Source organism: Lithobates pipiens, unplaced genomic scaffold, assembly GCF_037356315.1.
Source record: "Lithobates pipiens isolate NorthernLeopardFrog02 unplaced genomic scaffold, aLitPip1_a1.2 Scaffold_25, whole genome shotgun sequence".
NCBI lineage: Eukaryota > Metazoa > Chordata > Amphibia > Anura > Ranidae > Lithobates > Lithobates pipiens.
Window position 1 is genome coordinate 82177905 of NW_027507787.1, and position 17941 is coordinate 82195845.

The following is a 17941-nucleotide window of genomic DNA, read 5'->3' on the forward strand; positions in this document are numbered from 1 at the left end:
AAATATACTGTACACTTTGCAAAGTGCAGTTGTTCCAAAGCTTGGTAAAGGAAGGGAAGCTCTGCGGACTTCCGTCAGCCAATCAAGTGTATTGTGCAAGGAAAAGTGTAGTTTTTATTTTTTTTGTACTTGAATGCGATTGGGTATTCTTTGCAAAGTGAATCTTTACCTCATTTACTAAGCTCTGAAGCAACTGCACTTTGCAAAGTACACAGTCTTTTTGCCTTTAGTAAATCAACCTCAATGAATTAATCACAGATCATCAACTAACTTGCAGTGCACATGATATAACTTACACCGCCTGCATTCATAATAAACAAAGTCAAGGAAGAAGGGGTGTGAATGAGGCTGGGTGGTCATGTGACTGTTGACAACATGCATATATACACGTATAAACAGGTAAATAGCCTTTATTATTGAAAAAAAAAACGAATACACCTATAACATTCTATTTGAGGTATTAAAATGGTTGTTTATCTAGTGGGTACAGTACAACTCCTGGGGAACATTTAAAAGAAAACATTTAATATTTCTCAAAAGCCATATACTAATATGCAGCGCCTAGAGGCGATTCAGTTCGCATTGTGCGCTATACAAGTATTTCATTCATTCATTCAATAAGATCCAGTTATTTTGGCTTTTAGATTTCAGTTCCACAACTTAGCTGAAAACAAAAACAGGCTTGTAGCATGAATGGTATGTAAAATGCGTGAATGGTATGTAAAATGCATAAATGTAAAAGTAGAATTATATGCAAAAAAAAACCATAGCATGGGCATCAACCGTGTGCTGGTGTTCACTTGTAGTGCACACAGCAGCCAAGAACAGAGACAGTGGCATGGAGTTAGAACTTTCGGCTTAACAAAGTTTAATTATTTTGGCGCTATGGGGGGTCAAATGACCTAAGTAGAGCATTACTTTGCCCAAAACTCCTACTATACAAACAAATGCTTCCTTACAGTGGTTGTAAAGGCTCAAGGTTTTTACCTTCAGGCATTTTATGCATGAAGGTAAAAAACCTTCTCTGTGCAGCAGCCCCCCTAACATTTACCTGAGCCCCATTACGATCCAGCGATGTGAACAACAGAGGGGGCAAGGCCAAGCCGTGGCTCTGTGTGTGACTGATCACACAGAGCATCGACTCGGGAAGAAGCCTGCTCAGGTGCCCCCTATTGCAAGCTGCTTGCTCAGTGGGCACTTGGCAGGAGGGAGGGGCCAGGAGCGCTGACAGGGGACTCAAGAAGAAGAGGATCAAGGCTGCTCTATTCAAAACCACTGCACAGAGCAGGTAAGCATGACATGTTTGTTATTTAAAAAATCAAAACTAATAATATCACTTTAAGTCAACAGACATGAGAAGTTGAATGTCTCTACTAATTGGCAAACAAATTATGCTTAAATTTGTTTGGAACTATTGAGGGGGAAGGTGACAAACTTAAATTAAATGTTACTTACATTTATTTGAACCTCTGAATCACTATAATAGTTCAATAAACATAAAAAAAAAAAATGTATCTAGATCAAGAACACGTATATAGTTTCCTTATTTTTATACGATCCTGCTGATAACACACATGGGGGTTGATTTACGGAAATCTGGAGATTGCAAAATTTGGTGAAGCTCATTTTTTTTTTTTTGTCAAAGCTTAATTGAACAAGCTAAAAATAGAAGCTGATTGGCTACCATGCACAGCTGCACCAGATTTAGCACTCTCCAGTTATCGTAAATCAACCCCACAGTGTCCTAGAATAACAAGCCTCACTTTATTGTATCAATAATAGAATAATTTTGTCACCCTTACAGTCATAGGACTACAGAATGCCACCCATATCCTCTTCTTCATAACTGGGGGGGGGGGTTCTTTAGTCTTAACACAATTACTAGTAACATTGTTTCCGATAACACTGCAGACTGCACAGAACAGCAATAGATTTCTGGCAGATCAACAGACATTTTGTTTTTACATTTATCCAACATATAAAAGATTTCAATTTTATGTTTATCCCTAGAAAATGAAGCAAATTAGAGAAGTTCAGTTAGTGTTTGTGCTTTAAATCGTTTTAGTTTTTTAATGTTTATCAAAATGTTCTCAATTTTGATTGTAAACCTTTTCTTTATTCAGTTAATTATACAGTTTAAAGCTGACAATATTCTAGTAGAATTTTGATGGAAACTTTTTGTTATTGGAACGTTTGCTTGATTTTCTAACCATTAGTGTGGTCAAATCAACGTTCATTTTTAACTTTAGTGAAGAGAAAATTTGAAGGCGCAGGATGGCAATTTTCTCTCAGACTTATTTCACACAGCGTACGCCATTTTTGTTTGGTAAGTCCATTGATTCCAAAATGAAAAGTTAAAAGTAAACAACATTTCTCAGTACTTTTGAAGGACATGCAACAAGTCATGCAAGGCGTGCTGAGAATCTTCAAAACAAATGTTCTTACAAATGTTCATACGAATGTTAGTGCACTTGTCATTCAAAAATCTGCTAGTGTATAGCCAGTTAAAGTGTCCTATACATTTCACAGCAACAAACAGAAAGCTTTCTCTATAATGTTACTTTTCTCTTTTCTAGGTGCTTATGTGCCTGAAGGCCTCCTGACATCTTGCACCTGGGACTATGTGACCTTCACACCCTCTGTTAGGGCCTACACCATGCTCCTCTTCTGCTTTGTCTTCTTTATCCCTCTTTTTGTTATAATCTATTGCTACGTCTTTATTTTTAAGGCCATCAAGAACACTAACAGGTGATTGACTTAACACATGTACAGTGGGTAAAACAAAACCATTATATAGAGCTAAAGAACTATCAGCAATGAAATGTGAACTCCTCACTGCTTGATCCTCCTGCCTTCTGAAATACATAAGCCATCTGGGAACCCGCTGTGCTCTGTGAGCTAGAAGATATACGTTTAATACTCAAACCAAGGTTGAAATGTTTCCAGCACCCTATGCCTCAGTACATGTGCAGCTGTGTGTAACTAACATAAAGCACATAGCTCACATATATCAATCTCTAAAGCAGGTGTTAATACACCTAGACATTTTGACTTCTGAATCCTTCCTAGATACTTTGTACTTTATAGTTGCATCCATCACCCGCATAGTGTCTATGACCTTAACGACAACTTTTTTCACCATTAAAAAAAATTATCTCAATTTTATAATTTGGGTGCAAAAACCATCAGTTACAGTAAATAAAATTAGCTTCATAGAAAATCGTCTAATTTATTAGCAAGCACAGATTGTGTTTCAGCTCTTCATTGTTCTCCACTGGGTTTAGAGCTATAGAAATATCTAGGATACATTTATTGACACTAGGGAGATGAGGGAATATCAAAAGATTCCTGGAAATAGTCTGGGATTGAGAAGCTCAAAATAGGAGTAATGCCGCATTACGGGACTTTTCGATGGACTAGGTCCGTTGGATATTACGATCGTGTATGGGCTCCAGCGGACTTTTTTTACCCAAAAGTCAGACGGACCTAGAAAAAAAACACGTTTCAAATCTTTCCTATGGACTCGAGTCTGGTCGAAAAATCTGTTTGTCTGTATGCTAGTACGACAGATGAAAACCGACACTAGGGCAGCTATTGGCTACTGGCTATAAACGTCCTTATTCTAGTCCGGTCGTACATCATCACATTCAAATCTGTTGGATTTTGGTGTGCTTGTGTGTGTCCAAGTCCGTTTGTTCGGAAAGTCCATCGGAACTCCACCGAAAGTCCGTCGGGAAGACCGTCGGACTTAGTCCGTCGAAAAGTCGGGTCGTATGTACGCGGCATAAGAGTTCTGATGTGAGCATGCGTGTAGGTGGCAAAAAGGTTGCCCAACAAACGCTCCTTATATCTGCACTGCATTTCTGAGATCAAAAAGATACAAAGATTGGAAAAGGCAGTGTGTACATAATCCCCAAGGGCTACTTTAGCCTTTTGCAAAATGCATTTTTTTTCATGCATTTTTTAGAAGAAGGGTATCTCTTGAATTAAATTGCATTTAAAATAATTGTATTGTGACCCAAAAAATGCAGATACATGAAGAATATGATTGCCTACAGTGGTTACTTCAAGATCCTTACAGCCCTATCCCAGCCTTCTAAATTTTGGAGGGCTATCTCAAAGATTTCTACCAACTGTCCACCAAGAAGGGGAAGATTAAGGGGAAAAAACACAATCCTTGCTTGCTATTGCTGTCTTTTATCAATGTAAAAAAAGCCTAGGAATGATGAAAACAAACATTGATTAGAAATTAGCATATTAAACTAATGTCCAACTTAAGCTATAGAGATGATTTACATTTTTTTTTCTATTATGCTGAAACTAAATGCTGGCAGGTACTTCATTGGATAGTTCAACGCATTGCTAAAATAAAAAGCAATTCATTACTAGGAGTAGAAATTGATGGCTGATGGAAATAAATGGTACCCTATGAAGTAATTTACGCAAGCAGAAGCATCTTATTGAAATCAATGGACCATTGTATGAAAATGCTGCACAGTGCATTCTGAGCTCTGATTGAGCAAAGCTTTGCCCAATCAGGGTGTAGTGAATAGCTAATTGTTAAGGAGCGGCCGGAAAGCTGGCTGCGGCATCCTGAGCAACCAATGAATCATCAGTAGTCAATGAGCTTCCCCACTGACAGCTGAATTTTCTTTATTCCCTCTCTTGATTGCTAGGATACCCCTATCCTGGAGGGCAGCAAGGTCTGAACATTAGATAACCCGGATATTGCGCTTATGCACAAGAGTATTTGTTTGATGCTATCAAGGTAATATGCATATGCCATACCTGCAGGACCGATGTGGAAGCAGGGAATCATTTCAGTAATTGCTACTACTACAGTGATCTCCGCTCTTCCGGTTCCCATGAATGCAAGTCATTTTCTAATTGGATGAGGTGGAGATTGTGATGTCACTGCCCAACCAATCCAACTCATCCAATCAGAGAACACCTTGCATTCATTGACAAAAATGTGAGGGTCGCCTTTGCCAAACCAGTGCCCCCCGTGGTTACTATATAGTTTGGCACAAGACCTGGAAGACAACGGTGACAATGGTGACCACTGTAATAGTGCCAACTAGTACAGTAATGCTCCACTTCCACAGTTGTCGCACAGGTACGGCCCAAACTGGACCGAGGTAACTGCAATAAAATTCATGAATGGAATTCACCTTTAAAGTTTTTAATATTAAGAGTTTGTAGTTTAGCCCCAAGTTAGAGACCTGATTTTCTTTGCATTATTTTGTCACAAAATGAAGATTCATTGTAGTGTTTTACCAGTTGTGATGGTGCAGCATTTATTCATTTTTTATGTTTCATCTTGTAGTCCCCCAGAGGGACCGCATTGGACAGGGGATAGAAAAGTAGCACTGGATGCACCTTTGCATCCACTTTCTGATAAAAGTCCTAGTTTACCTCAGTGGATCCTTGCTAACTACCCTATGGGAGTCAGAAAAGTCACAGTCCACAATGTAGGAAGTCATAACAATGCTTATGGCAGAACACAAGTTAAAACGCAACATATCATTGTAAATGTGTAAAGTGAAAAACATTCCAGACATTTTACAGCTGTAATAGGAAGCTAAATTTGTCACTTCTAATGTCCTGGTTCTGTGTGTTCCAAACTATTTATTACTACAATACAAAACTCGAAAATCACTCAGATTGTTACCTACTGATAAAAACGTGTGCAGTTGAAAATCACAATAAAACAGCGAGTGCACAGAACCAGACATTAAGAACGTTTACCGATCACTTTTTTCTGCCTCCTTTTCTTCTGTAAACTGTAGGGGTCAAGAAATACTAAGCTGTGTAAAGACAGTGACTTCCAAACATGAAATGATCATTTAAAAAGACATATCAGAAAAATACATAATTCAAAATCAAACAAAGAAAAGGGAAAAGAAAAAGAACATGACAGATTATGTAGTTTGCATGGCATGAAAAATTACTCTCCGGTACAGAGTGGTCTTGGGTACCGGAGAGTAATTTTTCATGCCATGAAAACTATGTAATCTGTCATGTTCTTTGTCTTTTCCTTTTTCTTTGATTTTGAAATATGTATTTTCCTGATATGTCTTTTTAAATGATTATTTAATGTTTGAATGATAAAACGATTTTATATATACACAATTAAATATATTCTTTAATATACTTATGTGTGGTTGTTGCCTACAAAGTCCCAACAAAGGGGGGTTTTCTTTTTTGCTATACAATAGGGATGTGGCAACAACACACCTCTCTGACATGGTGAAATCCCTTTTTGCTAGATTCTGCTAAATTCTGCATTTGTCAATAACAGGGCTGTTCATAAAATCGGATCTGACGACAACAAGGAATCTCAGAAACAGTATCAGAAAATGAAGAATGAGTGGAAGATGGCAAAGATTGCACTCATAGTCATCCTTCTTTATGTGATTTCATGGGCCCCCTATTCTACTGTCGCATTGGTGGCCTTTGCTGGGTATGTATACAAATGTAGCATGGCCCCCTAGAAGACTGCTTAGAATTACCTGCTCATCTGCACGGCCATGACCTGGTGAATTTTTCAACCCACCTGACACTCTGGGTTCAGATATCTTTGTATCACTGTATGGCAATAATCAGACAACTCAATGTATTTAGGTTCTATGATTATTTTAATTGAACCAAATAAAAAGGGAAAGTTGTCACAAAGAGGAGGTAAAGGAGATGAGGAAAGTTTTCGAGCACTGAACTTATTCTCTTTGGAGAAGACACGCTTGAGAGGGGATTTGATTGCAATAAACAAATATCATACTGGTGACCCCATAATAGGGATAAAACTTTTTTTGCAGAAGGGAGTTTAACAAGACTCGTGGCCACTCATTAAAATTTGAAGAAAAGAGGTTTAACCATGAACTACGTAGAGGGTTCTTTACTGTAAAAGCAGCAAGGATGTGGAATTCTCTTCCACAGGCGGTGGTCTCAGCAGTGGGCATCGATAGTTTCAAGAAGCTATTAGATAAGCACCCGAACGACCACAACATACAGGGTTATACAATGTAATACTGACATATAATCACACACATATGTTGGACTTGTGTCTTTTTTCAACCTCACCTACTTTGTAACTACGTAACTATAAAAATCTGCTGAGTTCTAGGCAACAGCTCAAACTCAGCAAAAGAATTCCTCCGAAAGACACAAGACGATATTTTAAGGACGAAAATACTATATATATATATATATATATATATATATATATATATATATATATATATTAGTATTGTTGTCAGTGATACAAGGATGTCTGAACCCAGAGTGTCAGGTGGGTTGTAAAATATATATACTTCTTTAGCGATAATGTTACCCCTAAACGGATGTTTCAGCTAAGTGCTTATACTGCCACACTGCAAACGATGGAACCTGGCCAGCCTACACGCTATCCTAGAAAGGGAAAACAGGTCTAGAGAAGGGTAATATAGGGGCCCTTCTATAATGGCAATAAAGTCCACGTTGCAGATTTGATGTTCTTCACAAGTTAGTCGGAGCTTGTTAACTGTAATCAGTTTGAATGTAGTGGGAATAATAGATTCCTTGTAGTGAGGAAAGCTAAAGATGTCTGAGCACAGCGTTCAAATGATGCAGTCAAGTGCTCTTGGAGTAAAGATGTCTGTGCAGAGTTTCTCAATGTAACTGTGCCAAATAATGGATAAAGGTCGAGCAATTTGCCCTGTCACCAACGACTAGATCGCACCGATGTCTTCCAAACAGGAACTCATGTAGCAACACTCGTGCAGAGGATCCACTGTCTCGATCTCCCAACGTAAAGCTTACCATACACAGCGACTGGCAGGCGTCCAGAGTGGTGCTGGAAAGGATGTCCGAAAGCAAACGGCAGAGCTAGGCCCCTCAGGCCAAGGGTTGGAAAGTAAGATTCAGCGAGGTAGGCCGCAATCTTTCTCTCCCTGTTGCACAGAGAGGACCATCTTGCGCCAGGCCCAGGAGGAAGAGACCTCCGTGCGGGCTTCTGCTGCTTTTATAGCTACTTCCAGCAATCTTCAAATGGTAGCAAAGATCCTTGGGATATGTAGTACTGGCACACAATTGAGCAAAGCAATTATCTGACGTGAGGACTATTCCTCCCACAATCCTTTTATTTGGCATACAGATATGATGTCACGGGATACATTGATCACTAGAGGGATAACCAATAATTTAAAATGGTAGTAACTACGGTGCTGTATGCTTGTAGTCCATATTGGTACATCTATATTATATTATATACACAGTACTGTGCAAAAGTTTTAGGCAGGTGTGAAAATGCTGTCAATTAAGAATACTTTCAGAAATAGAAGTGTTAATAGTTTATTATTTAGCAATTAACAAAATGAAAAGTAAATGAAAAGAAGAGAAATCCAAATCAAATCAATATTTGGTGTGACTACCCTTTGGCTTCAAACCAGCATAAATTCTTCTAGGTACACACAGGGGTTGATTTACTAAAACTGGAGAGTGCAAAATTTGTTGATGCTCTGTATAGAAACCAATCAGCTTCCAGATTATTTAGTTGTCAAAGCTTAATTGAACAAGCTGAAGTTAGAAGTAGATTGGCTACCACACCCAGCTGCACCAGATTTTGCACTCCGGTTTTCGTAAATCGACCCCACTGCACACAGTTTTTGAAGGAAATTAGCAGGTAGGTTGTTCCGAATATCTTGGAGAACTAACCACAGATCTTCTGTGGTTGTAGGCTGCCTCAAATCCTGCTGTCTTTTCATGTAATCCCAGACAGAAGCAGTAAAGCTGGGATCACGGTTTAGTGGTTTGGCCCCCACAGAGCCCTAATCTCAACATCATCACTTTCGCCTGGGATTACATGAAGAGACAGAAGGATTTGAGGCAGCCTACATCCACAGAAGACCTATAATTAGTTCTCCAAGATGTTTGGAACAACCTGAATTCCTTCAAAAACTGTGTGCAAGTGAACCTAGAAAAACTGATGCTGGTTTAAAGCCAAAGGGTAGTCCTACCCTATGGCCGATACGGATATGAATAAATAGACTTACCATAAGACTTACAACATGAAATGGACCTGAAGAGTGCCCTGATCTGATGGTCAGTATACCAAAATAAGGGGTCAAAAACATTTAGGTAGGGGTGTTTTATTCGTTTTAGCTTTATTTATTGAGCAAGTTTGGTGAATGCTTGTGCCATTTCCACCTGAGGATTGGGGATGTACCGGGTGAGGTAGGCAGAGTTCCACCTGCTTAGTGTTTTAATGAAGTGATCTGGGACCGATGCCGAGATGCTGCCAAGGCTGCTCCATTACTAAAGAGTGACTGGAGTACTGACTGGGGTTGAGGTGTAGGCGGTGTAGAAGAACCCTCACGTGTTTGATGAACTGGCAGGCACTCAAATGGTAATAGGGGACTAGAGTTTAAGTGTTCCAGTAGGAGTGACAGTAGGCGGTTGAGTATGGTTACTGGACACCAGACATTGTTTGTTTTATAGAGATGGATGTCTATCCTGGAGCCTGATTGCTGGGTTTTAGACTGCAAGGTGGAGGATGACATGGTGTTGGTAGTGAGCCAAGTGACGACTATGCAGAACTTGGCCTGCGGCATTGCTGCAGGTAAACTTGCTAGGCCGTTAGAACCTGTAGTAGGCTAAGTAAATGGCAGCTTGTATGAGCAGACTGGGGCCAAATGGTGAACTAGTAAAGATAGTAGACATGTCCCGGAAGATGGCAGCCTGGAATGAATGTACAGTGGACATTAAACTGGTGCTGCCAAGATAATTGCAGCAGCCTGTGCAGAAAGGACATAACAGAGAGCGATCCAGACCTAGGTTCATCAACAAGATTGGCCTCGGCCCGGTTGTTGGTGGTGAAAGCCAAGGCCTGTCCTGTCCAGAAATTATCCCAGAGTTGAGCAGCTGCTATGACAGATTATAGCTTGAAGAGGGAGGAAGTCCGGGTAAATCCGGTGTTTAGGAGTATCTCTGAAGCCATGGTCCTGTAAACCAATGGTGGGCAAAAACTGCAGCGAAGCCTGTGGAGGCTGCAGCATCTGTCACTACCAGGGGTGATAGGGGCGACATAGACGTATAAACATTGATATAATGATCCACATAATACGGAACCTTCCGACATTGATAGATCCGTGGCGTCTAAATTAAGGATCTGAAAGGGGTCCTGTGTCTAGGAAAGGAAGACCAGGAAGTGTGACATAAATATCGACCCTGGGGAATGACCCGTACTGCAGAATTGAGCATTCTCAAGAGAGACTGAAGCTGCTTCTTGGTACACCCCTGTGTATGGGTGAAGTCTTGGAGAACTGACCTGATGGGGGTTAGCTTGTTAAGGGGGAGGCTGGCCTGCATGGAGTTGCTAGTAAGAAAGAGGTTAAAGATGAATCGCTGCCTCGTGGATGCCACTGGATTCGAATTGGAGCGCGGTATGTGACAATGAAATGAACGAAATGTTTTTCCATGGAATCATGCCGCAACTGTGACTGACAACAGACCGGACTCTGGAGCATGTACTGAAAGGAGGCAAAAAACGAGTGCACACTGGAATGAATAGGTGCATCGCAGATGCAACTGGATTCTAATCGGAGTGTGATACGTAACAGTGAAATGAATGAAATGTTTGCCATGACAGAGGCACAAATCGGTCATGACGCAACTGCGACTGACGAAGAACCAGACTTCGGAGCATGTACTGAATGGGGTTGAAAAACAACTGGGGCACACAGGAATGAATCGGTGCATCTCAGATGTGACTGGATTCAAATCGGGGGGCACTATGTGACAGTGAAATGTTTGTCATGACAGAGGCACAAATCAGTCGTGCCGCGACTGACAATGAACCGTATTCTGGAGCATGCACTGAAAAACAACTAGGGCACACGGAATGAATCGGTGCATCATGGGTGTGACTGAATTACAATCGGAGTGCGGTAAGTGACAGTGAAATGAGTAAAAAAGGTTTGCCATGACAAAGGCACAAATTGGTCATGCCGCGACATGCGACTGACAACGAACGGGACTCTGGAGCATGTACTGAAATGAGGCCAAAAAATACCTGGGGCATGCCGGAATGAATTGGTTGATCGTAGATGCGACTGGATTTGTATCGGAACATGATATGTGACAGTAAAATGATTTCCCATAACAGAGGCATGAATCCGTGAGCCGCAACCCGTGACTGACAACGAATGGGACTCTGTAGCATGTACTAAAATAAGGCCGAAAAGACAACTGGGGCACACCGGGACGAATCGGTGCATCGTGGATGCGACTGGATTCAAATTGAATCGCGGTATGTCAGAGTGAAATGATTTGAAATGATTGAAATTGTTTAGCCTTGATACGGCACTGATCAGTGTCCAGTAAATTCGCAAGTGACGTCGATTTGTCTGTGGAGCATAAAACAGTGAGACACACCTAAATGAAGCTGTGTCTTCGTGTCGGTGTGAGGTACGTAAAAAAATTAAGAAATGTTTAGTATGATAACGTTACGAGTTATAGGCAGATGTTGCGGCTGTGTGTAGGGTTTTATGAATGATTTGTAAGTTTGATATCGAGGTTTAGTGACAAAATATCTAACAATGCGTAAAATGAAAAGTCAACCGAAAACCCTACCTGCGACAGCCGAGCCAGACGCGTTGTACGTGAATTGCGAATGGAAACGAGAGCCTCGAAAAACTTTGAACGCGGGAACTCACAGACGCTAATGAGTTTTCGAAGAGTCAGCCTAGTGATGTACTGCCCACAGGAAACTGGCTGATTAAATACCCCCCGTGCTCCTCCCATACTGGCCTTCCTATATATTATATATATACAGTATATATATATATATATATATATATATATATATATATATATATATTCATGAAGTTGATCTATTGGTCATTTTTGGATGTATATTCATTGCTTTAAGCACTTATAGAGTAAAATGTAACAGTTTCACGAATTAATATAATTTTGTTGCTTATTCCTGTTTATTCTTTTATTTACAAATGGTTTTTATCATGGGTAATTTGGGTAATATATTATAACTTGAGTAAAGACAAATCAAATGACGAGATATGCACATTGCATTATAAATCTATACAATATTTGCGGGGAAGGATCTGTAGAAGTGCTTAAGTAAAATAGCCATAGTAAACATTATACCAGTAGTGAGGTTTCACATACAGTCCATTTTGTTTGGTATATATGCATTGTGTCATATAATGTATTCTTTCTGATAATTTGATGTTTGCCATACGGTTGAGAACCTGAGACCATGGTACAGTGGTGTGAAAAAGTGTTTGCCCCCTTCCTCATTTCCTGTTCCTTTGCATGTTTGTCACACTTAAGTGTTTCGGAACATCAAACCAATTTAAACAATAGTCCAGGACAACACAAGTAAACACAAAATGCAATTTGTAAATGAAGGTGTTTATTATTAAAGGTGAAAAAAAATCCAAACCATCATGGCCCTGTGTAAAAAAGTGATTGCCCCCTAAACCTAATAACTGGTTGGGCCACCCTTAGCAGCAACAACTGCAACCAAGCGTTTGCGATAACGCGCAATGAGGCTTTTACAGCGTCCTGGAGGAATTTTGGCCCACTCATCTTTGCAGAATTGTCCTAATTTAGTTACATTAGAGGGTTTTCGAGCATGAACGGCCTTTTTAAGGTCATACCACAACATCTCAATAGGATTCAGGTCAGGACTTTGGCTAGGCCACTCCAAAGTCTTCATTTTGTTTTTCTTCAGCCATTCGGTGGTGGACTTGCTGGTGTGTTTAGGATCATTGTCCTGCTGCAGAACCCAAGTTCGTTTCAGCTTGAGTACACGAACAGATGGTCGGACATTCTCCTTCAGGATCTCTTGGTAGACAGCAGAATTCATAGTTCCTTTTATCACGGCAAGTCTTCCAGGTCCTGAAGCAGCAAAACAGCCCCAGACCATCACACTACCACCACCATATTTTACTGTTGGTATAATGTTCTTTTTATGAAATGCAGTGTTCCTTCTACGCCAGATATACTTGGACACACACCTTCCAAAGAGTTCCACTTTTGTCTCATCGGTCCACAGAATGTTGTCCCAAAAGTCTTGGGGATCATCAAGATGTGTTGTGGAGAAATTGAGACGAGCTTTGATGTTCTTTTTGCTCAGCAGTGGTTTTCTCCTTGGAACTCATGGCCATTTTTGCCCAGTCTTTTCCTGATGGTGGAGGCATGAACGCTGACCTTAACTGAGGCAAGTGAGGCCTGCAGTTCCTTGGACGTTGTTGTGGGGTCTTTTGTGACCTCTTGGATGAGTCATCGCTGCGCTCTTGGGGTAATTTTGGGCGGCCGGCCACTCCTGGGAAGGTTCACCACTGTTCCATGTCTTCGCCATTTGTGGATAATGGCTCTCACTGTGGTTCGCTGGATTCCCAAAGCTTTGGAAATGGCTTTATAACCCTTTCCAGACTGATAGATCTCAATTACTTTCTTTCTCAATTGTTCCTGAATTTCTTTGGGTCTCGGCATGATGTGTAGCTTTTAAGGATCTTCTGGTGGACCTTACTGTGTCAAGCAGCTCCTATTTAAGTGATGCCTTGATTGTGAACAGGTGTGGCAATAATCAGGCCTGGGTGTGGCTAGAGAAATTGAACTCAGGTGTGGACAACCACAGTTATAGTATGTTTTAACAAGGGGGGCAATCACTTTTTCACACAGGGCCATGATGGTTTGGATTTTTTTTCACCTTTAATAATAAACACCTTCATTTACAAATTGCATTTTGTGTTTACTTGTGTTGTCCTTGACTATTGTTTAAATTGGTTTGATGTTCCGAAACACTTAAGTGTGACAAACATGCAAAGGAACAGGAAATGAGGAAGGGGGCAAACACTTTTTCACACCACTGTATGTTGGATGAATGCCAGTTAAAGGCAATTGGATAGAGCTGAATAGAGTATGAATTATTCTAGAACTTGCTATAGGAATATCTTGTATGGAGGATAATAAAATGCACATTTGGGGTGTTAGTGGGATCTTTCTGCCTGAAATTCGATCGGTCATTAGATTAGCATTGTGCCAAATGTTTTTTAGGCGGGGGCAATCCCAAAATATATGTAGTAGTGTTCCATGTGTAGGGCAGCCTCTGAAACAGAGTGGAGATGTTGATGGGTAGAATGAGTTGAGTTTGGCAGGGGTATGATACCACCTATAGAGCAGTTTGGTGGCAGATTCCCTGATGGTGGTAGTTTTGGTGCATTTGTGTAAGTTTTCAAATATGGTATCCCATTGTTCCGGGGAAAATGAAACGTTTAGGTCAGATTCCCATTGAAGCATGGGGTGTGATTTTTCAGGCATATTGTATTTGTTTAGATGTTTTATACATTTTGGAGATTAATCCTTTGTCTCGTGGGGAGGAAATACAAATCTGTTCGAATTGTGAGAGGGGGGTGTATAGAGTGAGTGAGTAGTATTTTTGGTAGAATTGTTTTATCTTAATATAAGTTTCATATTCTGTAGGTGCTAGGTCGTATTGTGTTTGTAGTTCGGAGAAGGAGTAAAATGTATTGTTATGGGTAAGTGCTTTTAAATTTGTTAGATTATGTTTTTTCCATATTGCTAATGTGTTTTGATTATTATCTAAAGAAGCAAAGTGATGGTCTCTTAGAAAGGATGCTAGGGGAGGGATGTCAGAGGACATGTTAAATTTGGTATTTTGTTTGTTCCACAATTGTAAGGTATGCGTTACAATTATATTCAACGGTCTTATTTTTTCTGGTGAGATAGACTTGGACCAGAGTAGTCCTTGTAGGTGGTATGGGAGGACTGATTGTTCTTCAAACAGGAGCCAGTGGATTTGGGAGGCTGGGCCATACCATTGTGCTAGTTGGTTAAATCTGGCTGACAGATAGTATAACCATAAATTTGGGGTATTTAGACCTCCTTTTAGTTGGGGCCTAAACATTAAGGAGTAAGTGAACCTTGTTTTGCCAAATTAATTTGTTGATTTTTCTTTGAAGAGAATCTAATGTGTTTTTGAGCAATACAAGAGGAAGGGCTCTGAAAAAGAATAAAAGTTTGGGTAGTATAACCATTTTCATTGCCACTATTCTACCGGAGAATGATATTTGGTATGATGACCATAATTTCATTATATTTTTGATGTTATTAAAAAATGGTGGGTAATTAGCCGTACATAGCTATCATGTGGGTGAGAGTAGAATGTGTATGCTTTGATACCTACATTGTGGGTTCTCCACGTATCTATTAGTTGGTGATTGTGTAATGATCGATTTAGTGTTTTAGGGAATGCTTTAGAGGATGGAACTACTCGACTTCTATCTAGTGCTGAATGTGCAGCAAGGTTAAAATCACCCCCTACTATTAAAGAGAAAGTAAACCCTGATGGGTTTACTTCCTCTTTCATTCCCTGCAAAGGCAAAGCATAATGGACTACTATGCATCGCATAGTAGCCCATTATGTGTCACTTACCTGACACAGGAGCCAGCGATGTCACCGCTGTCCCCTGTAGTCCGGGGCATCCATCTTTTTGGTGGGGTCTCGCAGCTCCGCCGCTGTCATTCGGCGGAGCCGCGATGACGTCACTCCCGCGCATGCGCACGGGTGCCGACACGCGCGGCAGCTCCGTTGTTGGAAATGCCGCGCTCAGTGTCCGTATAGGTTTAGGAGATATTTCTTGAACCTACAGGTAAGCCTTAATCTAGGCTTACCTGTAGGTCAAAGTGGTTTGTAAGGGTTTACAACCACTTTAAGTGTGTGAAATGAAATCTATCTAAGGTTTCAAAGAATTTAGAAAAAAAGCTTGTTTGTGCATCATTAGGGGCTATTGAGGCAATGGTGACCGAGCATCCTTTTATTGAGCCTTTTAGGATCAAATTGTCGACTATCTGGGTCTCTAAAAACACTTTGGGTTTCAAATATCACTGAGTTCCTTACAAAGATTGCTACGCCTCTAGATTTAGTGTTGAATGTTGTGCAATAGAATCGACTGTAACCTTTGTCAAAAAATGTAGGATGTTTATCTGTTGCAAAATGAGTTTCCTGCAACAGAATAATGTCAGCCCCTAATCTGCCCTGGGCATTGTGAGATATCACCCCAAGCCCCATTGGATAGATGGTGGGAAACTGTAGTAGTTATAGGGTGAAAGAGAAGGCTCACGAGGCCCAGGGCACAGCACATATGCATAGAGATATAGGGTTACCATTGTTATCATGACCTTCAGCCTTAGGGTTATAAAAGGACCTGTGAAAGAGATTACACTATTATTTTTATGATATAGTGTAACCTGTCATTTGTGTACAACATTATAAAATATAACAAACTAAATTGTGGATTTGCTATGGTTGACCTTCTTTTATAAGATAACTTGTAAGAACCTTTTTTTATAGGGTAGGGAGTCAAGGTGTGGAACACCACCTGACCAAAAACCATTCGGTGTGGACAAAATTGTCCATAACTCACAAAGAGAGCCCTATCTATAAGAATAACAGATAACATGATCAGTTGCGTACTGAACCATATTTTGGGAACCCAATGTGAGTAGGGGGACAAACTAACTGAGTCGAAGCAGACCAGCCTCAGCGAAGATTCTATAAAACAGAAAAAGTATGTGCGTGCATTGTATCATATATTGAAAGAGTGAAAAATAAAGAAATATATAACTTCATATAAAAGGTAACATAAAATACCAACAAGTAACCCTCCAGAGGGGTATATCAACTGTTTACTTTGAACTGCTATATTAACTTGCAACCTTTAACTTGATAGAGTAGGTAGAAATCCTGGATCACTATCTCGTTTTAGTTCCTGTCCATTCTTTGATGTATTTAAAAAGGTAGGAAAACAAGCTAACCAAGGGAAGGAGACAACTTAGACCCCTTTCACACTGAGGACGTTTTGCAGGCACTATAGCGTTAGAAATATCACCTGCAATCCGCTCTCAAACTGCTGCTCCATTCATTCTAGTGTGAAAGCCCGAGGGCTTTCACACTGAAGCGTTGCACTGGCAGGATGTCAGGAAAAGTCCTGCCAGCAACTTCTTTGGAGCGGTGTGTTTACCGCTCCTCCACCGCTGCTCCCCATTGAAATCAATGGGGCAGCGCTGCATTACTGCCAGCAAAATACTGCTATTGCGGCGTATTGCGGGCGGTTTTAACGCTTTCTCCGCCGCTAGCGAGGGGTAAAAGCGCCCCGCTAGCAGCCGAAATGTGCTGCAAATCCGACAGTAAAATGTCGCTAAAAATAGCGGCGTTTTACCACCGACGCTATGGGAGTGGCAGTGTGAAAGGGGTCTTAATAATGCATCCATATTTCTGAAGGATTATCGCCATCTTCTTTGGTCTTGATGTGTTGCAGGAGTAGCCCAGATAGGTGAAGCATGGGGAGTAGTAGGTCTTGCCTCCGCAACCGCATCCAAAAGTCCCAACTCCACAAGGAGTTCTTTACCTTCCGAGACATTAAAGACAGTGTAGGTAGTGCCATTGTGGGGCACTGTTAGTTTAAAGGGAAATCATTCATGTTTATTTTTTAGCAAGAAAAGAGTATATTCACACTTGTCCATTTTCATGCATTTTTCTGCATGAAGATGCATTAGAAGTCAAAATCCTATTCTTTACCATAAGTTCACACCTATGCATACCTATGGAATTGGAAAGGAAAATTGAAATTATATTGGCCTATGTGTGTGCATTACCATGCAGGCTGCAGCAGTGTGAATCCACCTTTTTCCCTTGCGGGCAGTGCCTGGACAATATCATCCAGTGCCTGGGGCAAAGATGGCAAATTACACACCCCCTTCATTATGTGAGGAGGAGAAGAGAGAGATAGCCCATCCTGCTCCTTTTCTCCCTGCTGACAGAAGTAGTGGTGTGGCTTTCACTACTTCTGTCAGCCTTATAGTAGAATGAACTTGGGGCACCCCCATCCCTACAATATATTGCAAACACACAAAAAGC

The 17941-nt window shown here is 40.7% G+C and overlaps 1 protein-coding gene across 2 annotated transcripts in view; it reads left to right on the forward strand.

Annotated features, from left to right (window-relative positions):
• Positions 1-17941, forward strand: part of OPN4 (opsin 4) — a 174803-nt gene that overhangs the window by 123395 nt on the left and 33467 nt on the right. For both annotated transcript variants that reach the window (XM_077454605.1, XM_077454604.1), the window contains exons 5-6: positions 2577-2748; positions 6302-6463. In XM_077454605.1, coding sequence (XP_077310731.1) covers positions 2577-2748; positions 6302-6463 — 334 coding nt within the window. The remainder of the gene's footprint in view (positions 1-2576; positions 2749-6301; positions 6464-17941) is intronic.